This window comes from Erpetoichthys calabaricus, chromosome 2 (assembly GCF_900747795.2).
Source record: "Erpetoichthys calabaricus chromosome 2, fErpCal1.3, whole genome shotgun sequence".
Taxonomy (NCBI): Eukaryota; Metazoa; Chordata; class Cladistia; order Polypteriformes; family Polypteridae; genus Erpetoichthys; species Erpetoichthys calabaricus.
In genome coordinates, this window is record NC_041395.2 from 294,751,419 (window position 1) to 294,775,583 (window position 24,165).

A 24,165-nucleotide genomic window follows, 5' to 3' on the forward strand; every position below is an offset into this window, starting at 1 on the left:
TTCGTTCCAAAACTCTGGTCGTAAACCGATTTGGTCGTGAACCGAAGCAATTTCCCCCATAGGATTGTATGTAAATACAATTAATCGGTTCCAGACCATACGAACTGTATGTAAATATATATTTTTTTTAAGTTGTTAAGCACAAATATAGTTAAATAAACCATAGAATGCACAGCGTAATAGTAAACTAAATGCAAAATCATTGAATAACACTGAGAAAACCTTCAACAACAGAGAAAACTAACACTGCAATAGTTCGCGCTATAGCGCTACCAACCGCTGGCTAAAAACACTTTTTTTTAACGAGTTTTAAGCACAGGGAAAAAAATGAACATTTGAAAAAATCCGTAATGTAGTAAACCACCAAGAAAAGTAACATTGCAACAATGCACGCTACGAACCGATCGCTGTAAACAGAAGTGAAAACAAAATCAAGCCCAGTGCATTCTTTAACTGCCTTCCTACCTTATGCATCCAGCTCTCTCTCTCTCGCACTGCCTGTGAGTGTGCGTCTCTCTCTCGCGTGCCTGTGTGTGTGTGTGTGTGTCTCTCTCTCGTGTGTGTCGCGCTCTCTTGCTCTCTCTCTCTTGTTTGCTGCACAGGAAATGCACAGGGAGAGACCGAACATGTACAAACCAAAAGGGAAACTGGCTTGTTCGTATACCGAGTGTGTGGTCGTGAACCGAGGCAAAAGTTTGGCAAAGTTTTTGGTCGTAAACCGATTTGTACGTGTACCGAGACGTTCGTGAACCGAGGTTCCAATGTATATGTATATTTCTATATATAATGATACATTGTTGAGTGGCACTGCTGCCTTGCAGTGAGGAGATTGGGGACATTTTCTGGGTTCCCCCTACCTGTAGTTTGCAGATTCTCCCAGTCTCCTCATGGGCTTCCTACCAGTGCTTTGGTCTCCACCCGAAGTACAAAGATGTGCACTCTAGGTGTATTGGTGATGCTACACTGGCACTAATGTGTGTGAATGTGATCAACCTGTGATGACCTAGTGCCCTGTCTAGGGATGGTTTCCTCCTTGTTTCTGATGTTTGCTGGGATAGGCTCCAGCTTCCCCATGACCCTACTTAGGATAAGTGTGTTTGGAAAATGAATGGATGACATACTGTTAAAGCCAGGTTATACGGTGAGTCATTTGTGGAAATTGCACTGGCATTTTCTTATTTTACTGTCCAACTTGATAGTGACTCGGTTACCCTGTCTGCTTAACCACATGTTTGTGTTCAGGAGTTATTCATCACAATTTTCTTATTAAGTGCATGAAGGTTCAATGATCACGAATGCCAAGACAGAGTGTGTCCTTGAGAAGGTCCCTAAACATTCAAGTATTTTAGTGACAGAACTATAGACGTTTATGTGGTTTGTCATTTTGGATCAAAGTGTCAGATAAATTAAATGCAACCATATGTATTGTATATTCAATGATAAATTATATTGTTGTTGTAGTATACTAGATACAGTCAGGTCCTTAAGTATTCAGACAGTGACACAATTTTCATATTTTTTTGCTCTGTTACCACCATAATGGACTTGAAATAAAGCAAGCAAAATGTGATTGAAATGTAGACTTTCAGCTTTAATTCAAGGGGTTTAACAAAATATTGTGTGAGCTGTTTAGAAAAGACAGACATTTTTATACATGGCCTCCTTGTTTTCAAGGGCTCAAACGTTTTTGGATAAAGTAACATTATCATAAATAGTATCATCATTTTCAATATTTGGTTAAATCCCATTATAGTCAATGATTACCTGAAGTCTGGACCCCAAGGCCATCTCCAAGTGTTGCATTTCCACCCTACTGATGCTTGGCCAGGCCTTTACTGCTGCTGTCTTCAGCTGCTGTTTGTTCGTTGGGCTTTCTGCCATCAGTTTTGCCTTCAGCAAGTGAAATGCATTTCTAATTGGGTTGAGGTCAGTTGATTGACTCTGCCTTTGAAGAATATTCCACTACGTTGCACTGAAGAGAACTTGGTTTGCTTTCACAGCATGTTTTGGCTCCTTGTCCATCTGTATTGTGATGTGTCGTCCTATCAAGTTGGCTGAATCTGAGCAGATAGTATAACTCTCTACATTTCAGAAGTCATCCTGCTACTTCTGCCAGCAGTCATATCTTCTTATATAATACGCTACTGTGGCTGTCTGTTTGTCTCTCCAGGATTTTAAATCTCCTATAGCTCGCAAACCATTTGATCTATTGACCTGAAATTTGGCACATATAATACGTGACGTCTTCTATCTGCTTTCAGGGTGATGATTGACCTTCAAGATCAAAGGTCAACCCAGGAAGGTCAAGGTCAAAAATCAAATAACCTGTAGCCTGAAATTTGGTACACAAATACTACGCTGAAACTCTGCACTACAGCTTTATATTAAAAGCGAACAGTTTTGGAATTATTACTCTTTTTATTTTTATTTTATTGCAGAATCAACTCTCAGCAGTGCAAGCAGGGCGGCCGTGTGGTGCAAGCGTACGGGTGCTGTTCTCATCCCTACCACCTTCGCCATCACATCCCCTACCTCTTCATATCTTAAATCATCCTTGTGGCAGATTGAAGACTTAAGTGCCAGCTTAAGTGAAAAATTAAAGAAAACATATTAATTAATTGCAACACAAACACTGACTTAATCAGTTTTAATGCGAAAAGATGCTGATGAAAGAAGAGAAGAAGCAGGACGCTAGGGTGGAGAAAAGAAGAGCTACGCAGGAAGCAGCAAGCTTATCAACCTCTGAGCAAACAAAGGCTAAGAGAAAGAAAGTCAACTGTATTCACTGCACGTTATTGTGCAGTGCGCTGTTACTGGTCTTCAATAAACACTAGTGACCGACTTCCATTGGCAGTCAGGCATGATCATGCCATAAAACTGCCTCCACCATGTTTCACAGATGATGTGGCATTCATCTGATCATGAGCTATTTCTTCACTTCTCCATACTCTTCTCTTTCCAACATTCTGGAATATATTGATCTTAGTTTCCTTTGTCCAAAGAAAATTGTTCCAGAACTGGACAGGCTTTTAATTTTTTTTTCTGGTAAAGCCTAAGTGCACCTTGTGGTAAATCCTCTGTCTTTGCTTTCCTGAGGTCTTCTCTTGATTGTGGACTTTGGCAGTGATAGGTCTACCTCCCAGAAAGTGTTCTTGGTTTGGCTAAATGTTGTGATGGGGTTCTCCTTCACCGAGGACAGAATTCTGCCATCATCCAGCACAGTTGTCTTCTGTGGTTTTCCAGACTTCTGGTGTTGCTGAGTTCACCAGTGCGTTCCTTCTTTTTAAGAATGTACCAAATGGCTGATTTAACCACTCCTCGTGTTTCTTCTCTCTCTCTAAAAAGTGTGTTTTGTTTTCTTGATTTACAGCAGTTGACTTTATGTTCCTGTTAAGCTAGCTAAGTGCATCAGACTGAGTCTAATGAAATCATGTACACTAATTGCATAGGGTCTGTGTTAGGATGCATCTGCAAAAGAAAAAAAAAACTGGAAAGGTTACTTCCATGATTAAAAATGAAAAAAGAAATCAATATCTGTAATATTTCAAATATTTAACCAATTCATCATGAGTGTGTGTTACATACTTGGCAAAGACTAAAAAGTCAAGCATTGTGTTTCTTACTTTGTTTACATTTTTCAGCAATTATTTTTATGTATTTTTCTTTCATTGTATATTTGAAAAGGCTGTAAACACAGAATTAGGTTTAATTTTTTATGACTTAAGGCCATTAATAACCCATTGTTCTCTCTTTTAAAAATTGTGCTAACATAACTTTACTTTCATTCTCCTCCATTGTGTTTTGTCAAAAACTAAAATCTCATAAAAATGTGCTTTTGTGTAGTATGCATACACTGAAGAATACCAACAGCAGAGAGGCAAAGGCAGCTACCCAGCATTGATTACACCGGCATATCAGATTGCCAAGAAAGCAAATGAGCTGGCCAGCAACGTAAGTGAATCATGAACAAATGTGTAAAACAATAATTATAATTATAATAATATTGCTTTCATTTTGGACACTAACACTATTAGAAATAAAATGTATTTGTGGTGCTAATGCTGTTCAGTCATAAGTCCTGAGTCATACTCACATGTTATATTCCTACCCCAATTAACAGGGAATAGTTTACAATGCCCTCCAGATCTGAAAGTTCTAGTTTTTCCATTTTGTTCATTCACTTTGTATGTGTCCTTATTCCATTAAATGAGCTAACCCTGGAAAGATCAGTTCACTGTCACTAGGGGGCACATGAGTATGCCCTGTGACAAACTGCTGCCCCATCCAGGGTTGATAACTTCCTTGCTCCCAACATTGCTGGGATAGAAAATGAAGAAATAAAAGAAAGATTGTGTGGTAGAAGAGTTAACTGTTGTCCTATAGTTCTATTTACGTAAGTATTGTGTCAAGTGCTTTGTCAAGTACTTTGTTGTAATATTCCCTATGAAATGCATTATATAACTAAAACAGCAGTTAATTCTCAAATAATTCTCATCCTGGCCTGATAAATATTAATGATTTATTTATTTCTTTGTAAACTACTCATTTTAGGGATATTTTGCATCTTCACCATCTCTCTAGACTTGATCCTGTTACATAAGTTGAACTGACCTGAGTTTATGATTACTGCTGTCTCTATGTGCAAGTCATTGACATGTAAATCTGTAATTCTGTGTAAATCTGTAATTCTTGTCTCATTCCATAGTGTTTTTTAACACTATGGAATGAGACAAGGGAGGAATTGGGGCACCTCCGCAGTGAACTCTGTTTAACTGAGGGAAAAAGGCAGAAGAAATAAAAAGTCAAGGTTTGAACAGCCACAGCCAGCTTACACAAGGTGTCAGGCTTGTATATATCGCAAGGTAGGAGGATCATCTCCTGTCCTTTCTGGTCCATCAGTGAACCAATCTCTTCCAGTGGCTGGGGAACTTCTGGGGAAATGGCGACGTGACCCAAGAACTGTGGAGAAAATGGGAGATAGCATTAGCAACTACACCTCCTCTTGGTGTGGAGTGGTACTGCTTACCTTATCAGAGCCCTGAAAATGCCGTCTAAGCGCTCATGTCTGACACTTCCTAACTATTGTATTTATTGACTTTTGCTAAAATCTCTTATATGTCAATGAGTGACAGGGGAGATATTGTACTGGTAAAGGCACTAAGCTGCAGAAAAAAAAGCTTTAGTTTCAACCCCCCCCCAACAACTCACTGTGCTTGTGTGTTTGGTGTCACCTGGTGCAGCATCCAAGGCCAGATTAAGACCCCACAGGCCCCTGGGAGACCTGATGAATAGAACTCCTTAACAGACAGTTGGTCATACTTTAAACAATGCAGCACACAAACATCTGGCCACTGTGAAGGCTAGGGGGCACCAGTGAGCCCCAAACCTCAAACATGAACACACAAGACAGTCCCAGGTTCAAATAAAAGGTGTTTATTACACAAATACCTTGTAAAAACAAACACAAAGCAAGTTGTTTCTTCTCCTCTCTCTCTACTGCACTGCTCTCCTACAGTCGAGTGTTGTCTTCCTTCCTCCCAGCTCAGACTCGCCAGTGTGGTACCTTTAATTGAGGACCTGGAAGTACTTCCAGTGTTGGGGCGTTTGCCTGTTTGAAGCACTTCCAATAACAGGGAGAGTAACTCCTTGCAGTGCCCTCTTGTGGCACCCACAGATCCCAGGAGGGCTGTGTCACCAGACTACATTTCCCAGCATGCCCTACTGATTTCCTACTGGGCACCGATATCCAGGGTTGTTGCCATTTAGCATCCTGGGGCAGTAAATAGCCCTCATTGTCAGTATATCTGGCTGGGATGCCTGTTCATCAGCCTGGGACTTCCTGTCCATGTAAAGAATTTTTCTCTCCTTTGTCTATGATGCTTGTCCAACCATCTGGTGTGTTTTGTTTGGGTAAGGCTTCTTTCTCAGTTTCGGTTGGGATGCCTGCCCATCCACTTGGGGCTTCTCATCCGGGTAAGGAATCTTCCCCTTTCCTGGTCAAGATTCCCATCCATCCCATGTGGCACTTACACCATTTAATGCAGTAATTCCCACTATTAATGGTACGTGAATACTTGATAGTTTCATTGAGCGGGTGGCGCCCCCTTGGTAATTTGATTGTATAGACAGTCATTTGGGTGTCACCCCACCTCGATGAAACAGTAAATAATATAGAAATAATATAGGAAAACAATAGAAATATATGTATTTGGAAATATGCTGTCCCTGACAGCCACTGTATCAGCTCCAGGGTTTATCAGCCTCAGGTATTTATTGATTCTTATGTTTTTTTATGTCAGATTAAGTACCATCAGAAGTATGAGACAGAGATCAAAGGGAAAGGAAGCAGCGAAGTTGCAGCAGGAAATGTGGAACAGGTGGGATTTTTAATTCTAATAATGAGTGGAAAAAAAAAATAAGAACAGGCTTACTTTTGCTTCAACATTTTGCAAAGTCTACGGTGGGCTGGCTCCCTGCTTGGGGTTTGTTTCCTGCCTTGCGCCCTGTGTTGGCTGGGATTGGCTCCAGCAGGCCCCCGTGACCCTGTAGTTAGGATATAGCGGGTTGGATAATGGATGGATGGATGGATTTTGCAAAGCTACCTCTTATTGGACTTTAATTATCTAATATCTAATATCATTTCCCATCTGCATTGTCTTAACACAGTATGCTTACCTGGAGGATTATGAACCACACAGAGGGAAAGGAAGCTTTCCAGCAATGATCACGCCAGCCTATAACATTGCCAAGAAAGCCAATGACCTTGCAAGTGATGTAAGTAGCAGAGGGTCCAGTGCAGAGGCCTTCATGTTGTGTATGCTCTTATTAAATGCTAAAAATAAATGTGAGAGACAGGAGCATTTGGGGGTTTGTTTGATATTTTTGGCAACACTTTTAAACAGCCGCTGAAAAATTCTGAACTTTTTCTGTGTGAGCATTTAAAGTATGATATAAGGACATTTTGCCTAATTAAATATATTTTATATACCTTGTATATTTCTTATATACCACAGTGTATTTTAAACCTTTTTAAATACATTGAAACCATAATCCCATTTTCAGGAAATGAACTGTAGCGACCTGGACTTATCTAAATAATATACGAAACAGGAGTACTTCCTAGGATACACTCCGGCTCAAAATAAAAAGTGCCAAAAAGAAGCAGTTATCAAAATTAAGCGATTTATTGAACAAAAAGAATAACAGAATTATGCAAATTATAAAAAACAGATTTCTACACCATCTGCTCCACTCTGTCTTGTTTCCCAGGCTTACAGATTGCTTGATTTACTTACTTGCCCAGAAGAAAATAACACCACGAATCTAACCGTCTCACCTTCTCTTTTCTTTCCCTCTCTTTCTATTTTTCTCTGAGGCTTCCTTACATCCCAGCCAGCTAAGCCCTTTGCTCAAGCTCACTTCTTAACTCCAAGCTGTTATTTAATAAATGACAATTAACCCAAGACTTACTACAAGGTTAAGGGTAGGGATTATTAAGTCTAGAAACCAACAGGCAACAGATATGCATTTAAAGGACCAGTCATGCCTTGCAGCTTTTAGATTGCTTGCCCTTTTTTGTGAAGAAGAGGATTCCAAATGTCCCTTATGGAACTTACAGTATGTGCTGCCCTCTGAAAGAAAGTTGCTGGCTTTCTTGTAGATCATCATGACCATTCTCTCATTGTATTGCTTCTGAAGAAGTCTCTTAATGGGTCCGCTGTCCCTGTCAATCTGCACTGATATGTAGAGATGACACCAGTTTGACAGATCATTCCTCTGTTCAGCCCCATCCTAGCGCTATTCATGTCATTTGGACAGTCCCTACCCATGAACATGTAATGTAATAAATTCTTATTGTATTATATAGCAGCCTTCACAGAAAAGTACACAAAATTTCAAAGGAATAAGATAAGATACCTAAATATTTAATAAATGACATATTACAGGGAAACTAATTTAAAATTGGCTGCAAAAAACATTTAATCACAATACCTAGGAATATAAATTGACAATTCCATAGAATGAGAATCTATAGAATCAAATTATAGAATAATTAAAATGGAAGCACTAAACAAGTTTTCACTCATGGAGTTCAATTCTCATGTGCCACAACTAAGAAAAAGATAACAATACCACTTTGCCCTACAATATGTAATATCATGAAATCTGGTAGACGAACAGACATGTTCGCACAACTGAGTCCAAAACAGAACTGAGTCTCTTCTTTAAGATGGTGGCTTTTAAACCCTGACGGGGGAAGTGATGTCATCAGGACCAGAACCAGAAGTGACGTCATTGGCTACCCCAAACAGGGTGGGATTTCCCGAGAATGGTCTGCAAGGAATTAAGGGAGAGAATTAGTGCACTTTGCCACCTCCTGGTCTGGCGAGGAACTGCATTTATTCATGCCCTTTGGTCATCCCCTAAACACGCGTGTGTGACAGGAACCCCCCTCAGCCCAGACCCACTGTGTCAGGCGTCCTGCACCAAGAGGTCATGAACGTGAGAGAGAGCATCGTCATTAGTGTGGAGAAAGCCCTTCTGATAAATGAGCGAGAACTTATAAGGCTGTAAGTCAAGGAACCACCTAGTGACCCGAGGGTTGGACTCCTTGTGTAGAGCCATCCGCTGTAGAGGGGCATGGTCCGTAACAAGTGTAAACTCCTGACCTGTTACTAGGCCTAACTTAGTGTAGTACTTCACCTTTTTTAATGTTAGACCAGTCCCACCCAAGAATTACAGTGAAAGATAGATTTGGGAGGACCATAACGGTGAGTGGGCGGCATGGTGGTGCAGTGGGTAGCGCTGCTGCCTCGCAGTTGGGAGACCTGGGGACCTGGGTTTGCTTCCCGGGTCCTCCCTGCGTGGAGTTTGCATGTTCTCCCCGTGTCTGCGTGGGTTTCCTCCGGGTGCTCCGGTTTCCTCCCACAGTCCACAGACATGCAGGTTAGGTGGATTGGCGATTCTAAATTGGCCCTAGTGTGTGCTGGGTGTGTTTGTGTGTGTCCTGCGGTGGGTTGGCACCCTGCCCGGGATTGGTTCCTGCCTTGTGCCCTGTGTTGGCTGGGATTGGCTCCAGTGTTCGGATTCAGCGGGTTGGAAAATGGATGGATGGATAACGGTGAGTTTTTTAACTGATCCTCCCTGGCTGATGAAACATCGGGCAGATTTATAGAACCGGACGTCTCCGTGTACACAGGTTAAACTGGTCTTTACCAGGGTCTTTAATTCCTTTTAATTAGCTTGAAGGGCCTCTCTCAAACTGACGTCACTGGCCCAGCACACCACCACATTTATTTTATAGAATGTTTGACCACTGATATCTACAAAGATATCGCACATGGTATTAGTCTGTGGTTCTTGAGTCTACAGTCTGTTTATAATTCCTCAATGCTTATAGTCAATTTTAAAGAATAAGCAACTCTACCCATGCATTACAATGATTTTTTTATTTCGCAGGTCAAATACAAGAAAGACTTTCTGAAGATGAAAGGAGCAGCTCAATACCACACTTTAGCATCAGATGAAAATTTAACACTGAAGAGTGCCCAGAAGATCAACAAATTGGTTAGCGAGGTAAGACCAAAGTCATCACTGTGGTTCTCCAGACATCTACTAAAGAAATGTACTTATCAGAGGTTTCATGGGTATTGTTCATTACATTTTTGAAACATCCTAGCTCTTAATTTCTGAATTATTTCATATAATGCAAAAAATGACAAATACAAAGGCAGTAATAGAAGGTTATTGTGTGTCTTTATTTTAACATTAAATATTACTAATATTTTTAATTTAATTACTCTATAAAAAAACTAGAGAACTGGATTTTGAACTTTAGGCAGAGGAACACATCATAAATGAATTATTTAAAATGGAATGTTTTAGAAAATTAAAGGTGTTTGGATATTTTTACTGGGACTGTATGAAATAATTTCCATCAGACTCTCATGCATGCCTGCAATTGCATTCAAATAAACTGTAATCTCATAACATGTGGATTCAGATGTCTTTATCCATATTGTAAATATTACTGAGGAGTGAAGCCCCTGAAAGTCAGAATGATTGCGAAACTGCAAGTGTGAGTGGGAGAAGGGCAGCACTTTGTACAGTGCTCAGTGAATGGAGCTACACAACATAATAGCCTGAAAGAGGTGGCTGTTTTCCAGCTCTTTATCCTGTATGCAGATGTTTAGGTGCTACAATGTATAGAACACAACACAACATTGTCAAGCCCACTTACGCCATTTCAGACAAGTAGAATTAGAGCCTATGCCAGTACCATCAGAAACGAGGCAGGAATGAAACCTAGACAGGGCACCTGTCCATCACAGGGCCTAGTATAAAGGAATACAGCACAAGACGAACAAGGATAGTTGTTTACTTTGAAGACATTTTCTTGTTTTTTTTTTAACATTGACAGAAAAAAGAACATAAAAATGAAAAGGAGTTGTTAAAAGTGGCGGACAGTACTAGAGAAAAGCTCTTTCCACAGTTAAACTGAGTCAAGTGTTTTCTCCAAAACAGAGTGAGTCATAACAGACATAAAACATTTGCTGTGTTTTCAGCTGAATGTCAACAGCATCAAAAACATATTGTTGGAGCTGTTCTGCTCAAATGTTGTGGAGAATCACTTTAGGTTTTGGTTTAGTTATGATTGTGAGTTCAGCAGCATGGTGCCACAGTAGGTAGCAGCAGTGCTTCGCAGCATTTGGACTTGCCAGGTGTCTTCAGTGTGAATTTTACTTTAGTGTCTATTTACAGAAGACATTTCTAAGATAACTTACCTCAATAAGAATGAAGTAGATGATTGCAGCGGCATGTCTTGTATTAAACCAGCAGGGTGTGAGCACGTCACTCCTCTTTTTGCGTCACTCCACTGGCTCCTTGTAGCAGAATGCCTAAGGTTCAAATCCTTGATGCTTGCCTACTGAGTAGTTAATGAATTAGTAATTATGTATATGGAGGCACTCGTGCTTTGTAAGACTAGAGAAAATGTAACAGAAATATGGAAAAGAAAGAGAGCCAAATGAAATTGTGGACGTCTCACACCCACAGTAATCTTTGGCTAAGAGCTTTCTGTGAGTATCTCTACTAAACGTTTCCTCCATCGGGATCCATGCACTCTAGATGCGTGTTGCCAGCTGAATGACGACTTCCAGCACTATTGTTAATTAAATAGCCCTCAAGGTGCAAAACCAGGGCAAAACTGGGAAGTAATGTCAGAACTTGTCTATTTATGTGAATTTCCCCTTGGGATTAATAAAGTATCTATCTATCTCTATCTACCAACCACAGTCCCTCTGGCATTTGGATCAGTGGGTTTACCTTACCAGAGCCCTGTAGATGCTCTCAATGTGCATGCCTGCGGAAACGCCATCTCACCCACTCAGATCTTCTAATGAAAGGCATCAGGTGATACCACCTCTATGTGGAAACAAATCTCAAACCAGACATTTTTGATTGCAACTCTTAGCTGCCCACTTCCACCTAATAACTGACTCCCTCCATGTACAGTATTTAAGAAACATTGGAAGAGCCTTCTGTTTTGATAATGCTGTTGATGTGAGGTTCTTATTAGCTAAGAAAAGAGTAGCTTGTCTTGTGTTATTCTGTTTCTGTAGCACTTGTTTCAAAACAGTCCTCCAGATTGATGTTTAATTGATTATGTGACCTCTTTTGTAACTCACCTTGGATAAAACTATTTACTAAGTGAGTAACTGTAAATATTGTAGACAATGTGTTGTAAAGAAGGCAAAAACCAAGAAAGATTTTGAGGCACCTTATGGCGAACCCTGCATATTTAGGACATGATGAATGAAAAATAAAGTGTTTTAATTGCACAAAATAGCGAGTCATCCAATTGGAATTCAGTCAGACCGACCAAGATAGTGTCTCCTCTATTTAAGAGGCATTCTGGGAGGAAGAAGCAGGTCCAGGTGGTCAGACCCCTGAAGTGATGTCATAGGTGGAATGGTGTCAGTCTTCCTTTCTGCAGAGGAAGAAGAAGAGAGATCGTTATTAAACAGTGCCACCTTATGTCTCGGGAGAGAATTACAATCACTCAAACCCTTAAGTTGTTCTCAATGTGCACATGTGTGACTATGTCTAAAATCATTTTAGATTATATAGCAAAATGAAAAGAAGAATATGAATGTCTGCATGTTTAAATGTTCTTTCGCAGTTTGCATTATTTTTTTCTGGCAGCGGTGGGTTTGTCCGTTAGTCAAAGCGGATTGTATACTCTTTTCTACCGGTGTAGACTTGCTACTGTTGTGGCTGCAGTTGTTTCTGCATTTCTGTGAAATCTAAACTAGAGAAAACTGATTAAAAATATGTGGCAGATGCTTTATTACTGGCGGCATGGTGGTGCAGTGGGTAGCGCTGCCGCCTCGCAGTTAGGAGACCCGGGTTCGCTTTCCGGGTCCTCCCTGCGTGGAGTTTGCATGTTCTCCCCATGTCTGCGTGGGTTTCCTCCGGGCGCTCCGGTTTCCTCCCACAGTCCAAAGACATGCAGGTTAGGTGCATTGGCGATTCCAAATTGGCCCTAGTGTGTGCTTGGTGTGTTTGTGTGTGTCCTGCGGTGGGTTGGCACCCTGCCCGGGATTGGTTCCTGCCTTGTGTCCTGTGTTGGCTGGGATTGGCTCCGGCAGACCCCCATGACCCTGTAGTTAGGATTCAGCTGGTTGGAAAATGGATGGATGGATGCTTTATTACCTAGAAAGCCCATCCTGCAGGTTTTATTGATTTTTGATTGTAACTAATATTACACATTACAGTATTTCTTTATGCCCAATATCATCAAAGGCTGTCATCACTTCTTTTGCAACTGTGTACCCATTGTTAGATGGATTATGCAGGCTCTCTATTATTATTAATAAAATCTTTTATAGCTTTACTGGAATTATACATCTTCATCTGAGTGGACTTTTCAATTATTTTTAAGGTTCTCAAGTAGATAAAATAAATGTATTGCATTGTAAAATGTTCTCCGGATATTTTTTTCATTTATGTGATATTGTTACAACATAGACAAATCTAAAGTTGCATAAGTTAAAATAAGGGGGCACTTTTCAAAGTGTAAAGCTTTCCTTTGAAGCACCTACTTACCTAATGAAGTGTGACTACCTGCAGTGCATCGGCTTTCACCTACCAGTGTTTGTGATAATGTATTCATCACAGTGCTTTTTACTTTTCTCTATTCAGGTGGCATATAAAAAAGATCTGGAAAATATCAAAGGTCACAGCATTAACTACTGCGAAACCCCTCAGTTTAAGAATGTGTCTCGAATCTCTAAATACACAAGTGACGTAAGTATCAGCAGTTCTACAAGTGGGGTAGAGGAGGGGCCTGTCTTAAAATAGGCGATTACTGGAATCAAGTGACAGCCATAATTTGAGCAACAATACACCCTTGCTGTTCCGTCTCCTAAATATAGACATTCCTCTGACATTTTTGCATGCAGGATGTTGTCAGGCTAAGCTAAGGCGTACTCTCGTCTTAACTAAAATTGTTATGAAGCTATAGTCTATAAATGAAACTACTTAGAACTCCATCAATCAGTCTGTTTTCAGACCCTCTTAGTCCCGTTCAGGCTTACAGGGCTAGAGTATATCAGCATGGGGTAGAAAAAAGGAATCAACTCTGGGCACAGTGTTTAGAACATTTTGTTTTGCTGATTTTAAATTACTTAAACCCCAAAAGGAAGTCCTCATTGACATTCAAGTCTCATAGGCAAGGAAGATCTTCATAGGACTTCAGCAGTTATTTTATAAAGGCTTTGCTGTTAGTGATAACCTTCTGAGAAGCTAGAACTATTAGCTTTCACCAGTGGGCAAGATGATGAGGCTGGCAAAAGTGATGGGAAAACCATTACTTGTTATCCCTCCTCTGACCCTGTCATCAAAGGTGTATGCAGTCTGCTAAGTTTGCTTACCAAACAAAACAAAGAATAGCAACATCTGCTGAGCGTAAAGGAAATTGCAAAGGACACTTTTGTGATGAAAAACACCATAAAAGCTGCTGAGCAACAAGTGCAATATACAGAATGCAAGAACAACAAAGACAGAGAAATGCATGGCGACAATCGAGAATATTTGTCCAATACACGTTCAGAGTTCATAATCAAGTATGAGTTCTTACGTGTGTAAACAAATGGTGGAGAGTTCACTGTTCTTTATATTTAGCCTTTTTTGTGTCACACAACCCCCTCTGTTACTTGAAAGGCTCTTTACTAAATCTTCTAAAAACAACATGCTTATAAACTGTGGAATATGACCCGGACACAGACAGGCAGACACGTCTGTATTACCCCACACACATTTATTCAAGGCTTCCATTATACAAATTCACTACTCACAACCCCAATACCCCTCAGTCCAGGCCAACACAATGCCTTCTGTCTCTTCTCTTCAGACCGCCTCCTTCTCTCCTCCAGAGACCTTGTCCACTCTTCCACCCGACTCAAGTCCATCTCTGAAGGGAGGAGGCCCCTTTAAATAAGCACCCGGATGTGCTCCAGGTGTGTTCCCGGCAATCTCCCACCGACACGCCCCAGTGTGGCGGAAGTGCTGGCTGTCTCCCAGGAAGCACTCCGGGTGTCCCTGTTCCTCTTCCCCCCAGCACTTCCTGGTGTGGTGGAAGCGCTGGGGTCCAGCTCTGTACCCATGGCCCCCAGGGCGGTCGCCCCCTCAAGGTCCGGTCTTCTCAGGCGTCCTGGGTGGGTACCACCCCCATCCGGAAAACACAAAACACTATTTTTGAATTCATTGTATTTATTGATCATTATACATCAAACTTTATTAAACACACATGAAGATAAGAAAATTAACCTGTAGTTTAAAGAAAAGTGATCACAAAACCAAATTCCAGCTACCATAATTGTGGGAAAACAAAGAACAGGGACATCTGCTGAGTATCAAGCAAATCACAGATGCACCTAAGTGACAAAGAATGAGAAACAATATGAAGACAAGACACTGAGGCACATAGACAAGCAGGAAGTAATCTTGAATATAGAGCAATGGAGCAGCAGGCAAACATGATGGGTCATAGGCATGCATGACTAAGTCCAGGATACAGAATACAAAAACAAGAAGAGAGAAATGCATGCCAACAATCAAGAAGATCATCCAATACACAAAACTTTTCACCATTTGCAATAATTGCTTTTACATTCTGTAGTCATGTGTTTATGGCAAAGTGATCGAAAAATCAAGTGATAACTACCATAATGGCAGAAAGAAAAACAGGAGCAGCGACCTTTGCTGAACTTCAAGCACATCACAGAAGGTGATTCAGTGACAAAGAATCAAAAACAATAAGAGGACAAGACACTGAAGCACATAACCAGAAGAAGAGAGAAATGCATGCCAACAATCAAGAAGATCATCAACACTCAGAATGCTTGACCATATGCAATCATTGCTTTTACATCTTTACTAAACAAACAGCAAATAAAGGACAGCAAAGTGACCTGTGGCCATGTGTTTATGGCAAAGTGATTGGAAAACCAAGTAATAACTACCATAATGGCAGAAAGAAAAATGGAGCAGTGACGTCTGCTGAACATCAAGCACATCACAAAAGGTGATTAAGTGACAAAGAATGAAAAATAATAAGAAGACAGAATACCGAACGACATTGACAAGCAAGAAGTAATCCAGAATATAGAGTAATTGAGCAGCAGGCAAACATGGTGGCTCGTAAGCATACAAGACAAAGTCCTGGATACACAAAGCATGAACGCTTCAGGGACAGAAAGGCCTGGTGACAATAGAGAAGATTGTTAAATAGTTGAAAGATCTGGGCATACAAAAGCATTGCTTTTACATCCTTATATCGATATTTCTTTGAAGTGTACTACTTAGAAAAGTTAATCAATTCATTGGTTCATAACTAAGAGCATTAGTTCTTAATGTTGAAAACAAAAGAATGTGTTGACAAAGTAGAAAGTTTCCGCTTGTTCTAGATGTGCTACCAGAAGTATATTATGACTTGTGGAGGAACTGAAAGAAGTGACAATTTAGTAGACATAAAAACTGGTCTTTAACTTGTTTTTTATTTTCATATTATTTTAGGACTGCAGGGCCACATGTTTCCTAGTTGTATAATAAGACCCCCATGTCTGTGTTGCTCTGTTGGATTCCTATACTGAAAGTGAGAAGAGCTGCATAAATAAGTATCAGAATAGCTTTTATCTGCTAAGTGGGAGCATACAAAGAGAAAAAAATGCATTGATTAATATGCCTCTTTTTAATTGATATCTTGGCATATTTTTATATTGTACTAGCTGTGTAAATCGTCAGAAAAAAATTGAAATGTGGAGGTTTTGTTTTGCCGATGTGCTCGCATCGCTTCTGTATTAGCGGCTAAGCGAGTTTCTCTTTCTCCTGAGGTTTTGTTTTGCTGACGTGCTGGCCTCGCTTGTGTTATTAGCGGCTAAGCGAGTTTGTTTCCTCGTAGGCAGAGCCCTTACCCCGACTCCACCTCTCAATTCTGGGCCGGCCAGACAGACAAACACTTCCACGCATAGGCGTTTATATATAAAATTTCATATCTACCATTATTTACCTTAGAGCTAGATATTTAATTAGATAAAATATAAAATAGTATTGCTGTCTTTACCACTTTGGAACTTACTTTTTCACATTCTTATTTGTGTACCTTAGACATTCAGAGTGAAGCTTCAAATATTCCTAGAAATCTGCCCACCAATTACCTTTGCACAGTGTGCACCAAGTGATGAAGATAGCACATAGCAACAAAATTATTAAAATTTTACAACACAGGAGATGCTTTCCATAGCTAAATCTGCTCTGTCTTCTTAAGTCCTGCACATGCCCGTCTCATAAATGACATTGAACCTGACATGGATGGTGAGCATACACAGCAGCTCCATGAGGCCAACTGGGCCACACAGGAACAGGCCTGGTGAAAAGCAAATCTAATGAGGACCACTCAATCTGTTACTGCTGCAGCCCTCACTGGGATAAGCAGATGGAAAGTGAAAGTGTGAAAGCTGTACATTATGCCACGGTTAGGCAGTCCTTATCATTTACGTATACAGTTGCAAAGCTCAGTTCTAGAATGGGCAAAAAATCCTTTACTAATGCATGTGTTTGAAATTGTCTTTTGGCTTCTCTGTTATCCTAGGAGTTTTCTAGTATAATTTTTTAAAGAATGTATTTTTAAATGGGGAAGAATATCAACATCCAGCTTTTGCTAATGCAGATATCTCTTTCCAGGTTCAGTACAAGCAAAACTACCAGAGTCAAATGAAAGGACATTACGAAGGCACTGGCATGGATAGGAAAACACTGCATGCCATAAAAGTCAGAAACCTGGCCAGTAACGTGAGTCATTACCTTCATCATAATCATTTTCATCATCATTAACATCTCTGAAATAAACTTTCACAATTATTCTTTGTATTTCCTGTAAATTACCATGATTTGTGGTGCATGTTATTTACACTTAACAGGTTGCTTATAAGTCAGACTATGAGCAAGACAAAAGCAGCCAAGCAGAGTACAATTACCCAGCCACTATGACACCTTCCTATTTAACTCAGAAGAAACTCGAGCCACTGAAAGACGTAAGTTTTTTAATCACAATTTCAAAGATCCTTCTCTGTAGAACAGGCCATGAGTGTCGTATTAGTGTTTGTGTAATCCATGTGAAAAGCTGGCACTCCTCCTTAGATGAGTTAATAACTGTTGTGGGCGGCAATGATTCTTCTATAAAATCAAATATATAAGATTAAGAAGTCATGAAACATAAAGAAGTACACTTTACCATTATGATTTAGATTATGAATAGGTTATGATTCAAAATCACTTGATGAAGGTGAAATTTAAAAATCTTGAAAGTGGTAGTAAACCAGTGTTTTCTTCACCTTATAATTTGTAATTTAATGACACCAGTGCATGTCTTTCACTTAGTGCTGATATTTCTATCTTGTTTTTTTACTGTATTAGTTTTTCATTTTGATAAATAGTTTCTAGAACCGTTTATTATTAACTGGGGTTTACGAAAACGTTCTTATGTTTGGCACCCTGGTAATTTGTTAAATTGGCAGTTGATCCACACTTTGAAATTCTAGCTCAATTAAAGCTGACGTTTTCTCTCATTGTACATAAATGCAATCAATAACAAAAACAAAAGCATGCATTTCACATTTGAGAGAAATTTAGCAAAATATTTGTTAGATAAGCCTCTGACGTTTAAGAAATTCCAAGTAAAGAAACAAAAAATTTACTTATAAGACTCTGTATATTAGGTACTATCTATAATGCATATATTATTACTTATTATTTGCCTGATGCCTTAATCCAAGGTGAATTACAATATCTGAGATACAATTGCTTAGATTACTTTTGTATTTCCAGTTGGAGCACAACAAGTGAAGTGATTTGCTTATGGTCATATAGTGTCTATAGCAGGATATGAAACCACAAACTCACAGTTTAAAGTTCTTGGTCCAAAACCTTAACCACTGCACCCCACTTCCTGCCTATTGATCACATACTTTTATCTAGCAAGACAGCAACATGGGCTTCTTTTGCTCTTAATAACACAAAATATCAATAAATGCTAAACAAACAGATGAAATTGATAAAAAAAAAAGCCTGATTCAATCTTAGGAGTCAGACTGGGCTCACTGGTGGAAGTGGTAGATGGAGCGGTCACCCAGGAAGCGGCTGACTATCCTGGACAATGACTGTTATCTCCTGTATGAGGCTTTGGCTAAACAGAGGAGCACGTTCAGTTACCGACTGAGACAACTTCACTCACACTCACTCCAGTGAGTGCTATGTCAGGTCACTTCTATGCTCAGCCATCATGCTCTATTAATAAGCTACCCCTTGGCCAAGGTGGTCTTGGTCCCTGAGAGCTGAACGGTACTGCGCGGGTCTAGCAGACATCTTAACAAACAATGCAATATACTGTGCTGATATACTGACTGACATCCTGTACTGTGAAATTATCTATCTATCTATCTATCTATCTATCTATCTATCTATCTATCTATCTATCTATCTATCTATCTATCTATCTATCTATCTATCTATCTATCTATCTATCTATCTATCTATCTATCTATCTATCTATCTATCTATCTATCTATCTATCTATCTCTTCCTCCCTTTGTCTGTTTATCACTCATTAGTGCCCCAATCCCACTTTTTTCCTGCTGGTGTCAATCTGCCCACCGTTTTATGCGATCAAAGTGTCAGTTTTTCATCCCACCCTGGAGTCTCTTCAGGCCAATTGCCTTGCTTACATTATCTGCAGGAATAACAGGCTACAATGCCCTGTAATGTCTACTGTTGTCCCTGCACCCCTGAGCCTTCCTCAAACTGTCTGTTTTATTAAAAGTGCAGTATGTCCCCATACTGTCCTTTCTGGCGCTGTGTGCCCACCAGCAGCTGTGAGTGCTTCCATTTTGATACCTCCTCACTGGTCTTTTGTTATACTTAGTGACAAGGCCTGGCATCTCTACCGGAGGTGGGCCACACACTCCTAGTGCGCTGGTAGAGTATCATAGTCTTCTACCAAGACTTTCTTTTTCCCTTTCTGTTTTTCAAATGCCGGTGCCCCCCTTAATAACCTATCCATGACACATAGTACATATACAGGGTACGCCCTATCAGCCACTTGAGGTTCACACGGGTATCTGCAGGACTTCTGCTGCTGACAGTATTTCTGTCTCTCACCTGGAGGTCACTGCAGGATGTAACCTTGCTCTACACCATTCCATATTGTGCTTTAATTATAGTTAAATGTAAATTTATACCTCACTTTTATGTCACTCTGTTGCACTGATTCATTTCTATTGTAGGTCAATTACAAACAGCACATAGATAGAGTAAAATACACCACAGTGACGGACACTCCAGATATAATGCAAGCAAAGATCAATGCTCGTCAGTTCAGTGATGTAAGTAAATGCACGAGGCTTGCAACTAATACTGATTTAGACATTAAGTGGCTACTGTGATTAAGGGATGGCAAAGTAATGCAGTGTGTAGAGCTGGTGGCTCATAATGCTTGGTTCAATTTAAAGCTGTGATGCCTTCTATCTTAAGTCTGCATGCTCTCCCAATGTTCTTGGGGTTCTTCCCACCATCTAAAGTCTTTTTGCTGCTCCGGTTGGAAACTTTAAATTCACTCAGCTTGGGAAAATGTTAGTGTGTGCTGTAGTGGACTGGAATCACAAAGCGCTTGTTCTTGATTTGTGTTCAGTGCTGCCAAGATCAGCTATCTAAGAGTGCAGTTAAGTACTTGTGGGATTGTAACTCTTTAGCATAGGACTGCATGTGCTGAGCTAAACAGTGAAGTGTACTCTTGTAAGCTTACATCATCCCATGTTATATATTATAATAACTACTTACCTGAATGTCTCGTTTTATGTCATATTGATATAAATGCTTAGAGCTTGCATTTTTCAGGAAAAGCATGCAATTCAGATTAAGTGTAGATTGGATTCCAGGCTCTATTATGGAAGTGCTATGGGTAAAGCAAGCGTGAGTCTGTCAGACTATTGGCTGCTAGCTGTCGGTTTAACATTGAGGCTGTAAGTAAATGGTAGAGTGCCTCATATCTTTAAAATATGACCTTTACATTGGCTTTTTATGCATTACTTAATTGTAAACTATGAGTCCTGGCACTGATTACTCAAAAGCTGTATAATTATTTGTGGTGTAAAAAAAGTAAAAAGCACACGCCTAATAAAAATATTCTGAATATTGTAGTCTATAATCAAGCTGTCAATAATACACACAAACATTTCTTTCAGATGTGTCAATAATGCATTGCATTAGTTTATGTCATTTTTAAAGGCATGCCACATTGAACTTGACAATTTGGGAGTACTGCGTCTGTATGCATGCAAGCTTTTTCTCGCAATAATCACTTTCTTGTCTTTTTTATTCAGTTAAACTATCGATCTCAGTATGAGAAGACTAAAACAAAATACACTTTGCCTCAAGATGTTCCACAGATTAAAAAAGCAAAAGCCAATTCTGAGCTTTTTAGTGACGTAAGTTAACAAGTCTTCTCATTATCTTCTTGTTTGTTAATACTTGTTGGGAATTAATAAGAAAAAAATGCAAAAAAGATGCTTCTCGCTTCCTTTGGTTGAAAAGAAGCAGCCCCGACAGTATGGTGTAGTATTACGTGTTGTCATGACTAGTTAGCATACGGGTTACAACTTCTTCTTGGTGCTCTCTAGATGTTCTGCCAGTGGAAAGGGCAAGAGGGTCTTCAGGAGACCTGAACTTTGAACATTGCATATGCAGTGGGCATGCACAATTGCTAGCAGATGCAGTAATATTCTGGATATCATTAATTGTAATTGTTTATTGACTTTAAATGACATTTGGTAATTGCAATAAACTTAACTGGTCCAATCAGAATCTATAACAGAAACTGCTTGCTATTCAATACTGTGAAGTATCGTCTTTCGAGTATGGAGTCATGTGGCAAGACATGCTAGAGACTTCCCGCTATAATTCTGTTCTTCTCTGTATATGTTTATAGCTTCCAACTTCATGTGACACTTTGTATCGTGTTATTATCACAGCATTCTTTATTGTTGGAAATTTCTTTATAGATTAAATACAAGCAAAACTGGGAGAACACCAAATCCAAAGCATGTGACATAAATCTAGACAGCTTCTCATTAAGAGCTGCCAAAGCATCTCGGGATTTGGCGAGTGATGTAAGTATTGAGTCGCCATTTGCGAATAAGATGAAGCAGATTGAATGAAATGATTAACACACTAAAAAAGTCTTTCTGTGAAGTAACACAAAGCTGGTGTTGCATGGAGGGGGCGACCGTTTGTGATTCCATCATTTTCTTTAAACTCAGGTATAACATCTAATTCATGTTAAAATATTTGTTTTCATCCATTTGGTAATAAACATCCTGTCCTGGAAATATTGGGATCAGGGCAGGTGAAACAAGTGCATCACACAACACACTCACACACACAAACCCACAGTCACTCGTATGGTGCCAATTTAGAGTCACCAGTTAACCTTACCTGTGTGAGAGGTAGCTGAAAACAAAATAACCAGAGACAAGGAGACATTCACATGGACACTACCCAGAATCATCAGAGCAAGGACCATAGAGATGTACGAGAATAGTGACATGGACTGTGTTCTCATGCTGACTGTCATTAGATGCTCTGGGTGGTGTGCAGCTCTTCAACATACCGTATGTACAAAACATTTAGCAAAGATTACAGAAACTGGGAAAAATGAAGAATGTGTAATACTCAGAAAAACTCGGAAAACATGCATCAACATTTTTTAGATGTTGTGTGCTCATTGTCCTAGTTGAACAATTAACAAATGGAAAATCTGAAATTGTTATGAAATTATAATGATAACTATTGTATTGGAATTCTTCTCTTATTCACGATGCACCATTTATCACTTCCTCAATCTGTCTTACTCTGATGCGCTAACTTTCATGGTGAACAACATCCCAATGCTCCTTTGAATGAAGTGTACAAATTGCACCACTTGTGGACATCTACACTGTTCCAAAGCAGATCATTTAAACCTACAACAGAGATTCACAAAGTCAGCTATGAATGGAATTTGATCTTCTTGTGAGCAGGAATTTGTGAGTCCAACCGTTAGCTACCAAACCACATGACCTGTTTAATCTGCATGTTGTATTTTCCACATTGCTATTTGAAAGTTCAAATGTTAGTGCTCTGAGCATGAGAAAGGTGCTTTATAAATGAAGTGTATTATTATTATTATTATTAAATATATATTTTTTATTCTTAATAGATAAAATATAAAGAAGCGTATGAGAAAGTTAAAGACAAAGCAGTGGGTGTGAACATGAGTGACTCCAAGACGTTACATTCATTACAAGTCTCCAAAATGAGCAGCGAGGTAAACGAGTCCTTTAGTAGAATAGACTGGCAGTGTAACCTTTGAATTTTAAGAAATCCCCAACTGAATTCATGGAATTTATACAAAAAAAAAAAAGTGAAACTTTGTGTTGTTATTGCCTAATGCTGTAAAAATAATTTGTTAATTTGTTTATTCTATTTATAGTTATAAATAAATTATAAAATGGATTTCTTTAACAGAAGGTAAGATTTCATCCATGTTTTATGCTCTGGTCTATATGCACTAAACACATCAGTTTAGGAAGGTACACTATAATGAATATTTAACCCAGAATATTGATTTTAGGCACTGTGTCAGCTCTACTCCCCATCTTGTTGTAGTCTGTAATTTTGCCCTCACCAGTGGTAACTCCAAAGGCCACATAAAGAGGTTTATTTTCTCTGCACACATTGCCCTCTGCTGTCACCGTTCTGTTACATCAAGAAGTAGTGTTCAAAATGCTCTTGTGTAAATAGCTCATCTCATAACAAACTAGACCAATTAATGTGCTTCCAGTAGCTAATGTAATATAACCAAGTGGTTACTTGATAGGCCTATGGAGTCATTATTGTCACGTGTACAGAGTGCATGTTTTTATTTACAGGCAAAATGTTGCCACTCTCCAGCACCATGATTAGTGAGTACAACAACCGTACTTCAAAACTTCATCTTTCTTACCTGAAAAATCTTACAACACAATTCACAACACATTGGGAGACATGGTAATTTGGTAGATTTTGGATAATGAGTATAAAATAACAGTAATAAAGATAAATAAGCTGGACAATCCACTTAATAACAATTACTTCATTAGTTTATTTAATTTTTGATAAATTAATTAAAATGGGGTCACAATAATTACAATAACTAAACAAGAAGGGTTGGGGTGGTGGAGGGACAGTCTGTGCTTCCCAGGCTTCCTGACACAGATGGAACCTTGAAAATGTTGAAATACATGTTTTCACATATTTTTATCTTGGGTCCTTTTGTGTTTATTACACTCAAGACCCATGTTTTAATAATAATGACACTGACTGTTAATGAGTTAAATTCATGGACAAATACTGGATATTCATTTTATGTTTTTTTTATATGTTTGCCTCTGATATTAAAATCATACCCCTACTTAATCTACAAAACATTTTATCCTTGAAATATCATTTGTCAAATATCAAATATCAGTAAATAAATATTGACCAGTAGAGGACATTGCAGCACCCCATACCCAAGACACCACCACACAGACA

General features: G+C 39.3%; 1 protein-coding gene across 3 annotated transcripts in view; it reads left to right on the top strand.

Moving 5' to 3' along the window:
• The window catches only part of nrap (nebulin-related anchoring protein), a 117,233-nt gene that overhangs the window by 17,386 nt on the left and 75,682 nt on the right, over nucleotides 1-24,165 (top strand). For 2 of the 3 annotated variants that reach the window (XM_051922121.1, XM_028791434.2), the window contains exons 8-18: nucleotides 3,844-3,951; nucleotides 6,300-6,377; nucleotides 6,667-6,774; nucleotides 9,460-9,576; nucleotides 13,204-13,308; nucleotides 17,245-17,352; nucleotides 17,481-17,594; nucleotides 19,842-19,940; nucleotides 20,937-21,041; nucleotides 21,615-21,722; nucleotides 22,811-22,918. In XM_051922121.1, coding sequence (XP_051778081.1) covers nucleotides 3,844-3,951; nucleotides 6,300-6,377; nucleotides 6,667-6,774; nucleotides 9,460-9,576; nucleotides 13,204-13,308; nucleotides 17,245-17,352; nucleotides 17,481-17,594; nucleotides 19,842-19,940; nucleotides 20,937-21,041; nucleotides 21,615-21,722; nucleotides 22,811-22,918 — 1,158 coding nt within the window. The remainder of the gene's footprint in view (nucleotides 1-3,843; nucleotides 3,952-6,299; nucleotides 6,378-6,666; nucleotides 6,775-9,459; nucleotides 9,577-13,203; nucleotides 13,309-17,244; nucleotides 17,353-17,480; nucleotides 17,595-19,841; nucleotides 19,941-20,936; nucleotides 21,042-21,614; nucleotides 21,723-22,810; nucleotides 22,919-24,165) is intronic. The other variant, XM_051922120.1, reaches the window with a different exon arrangement.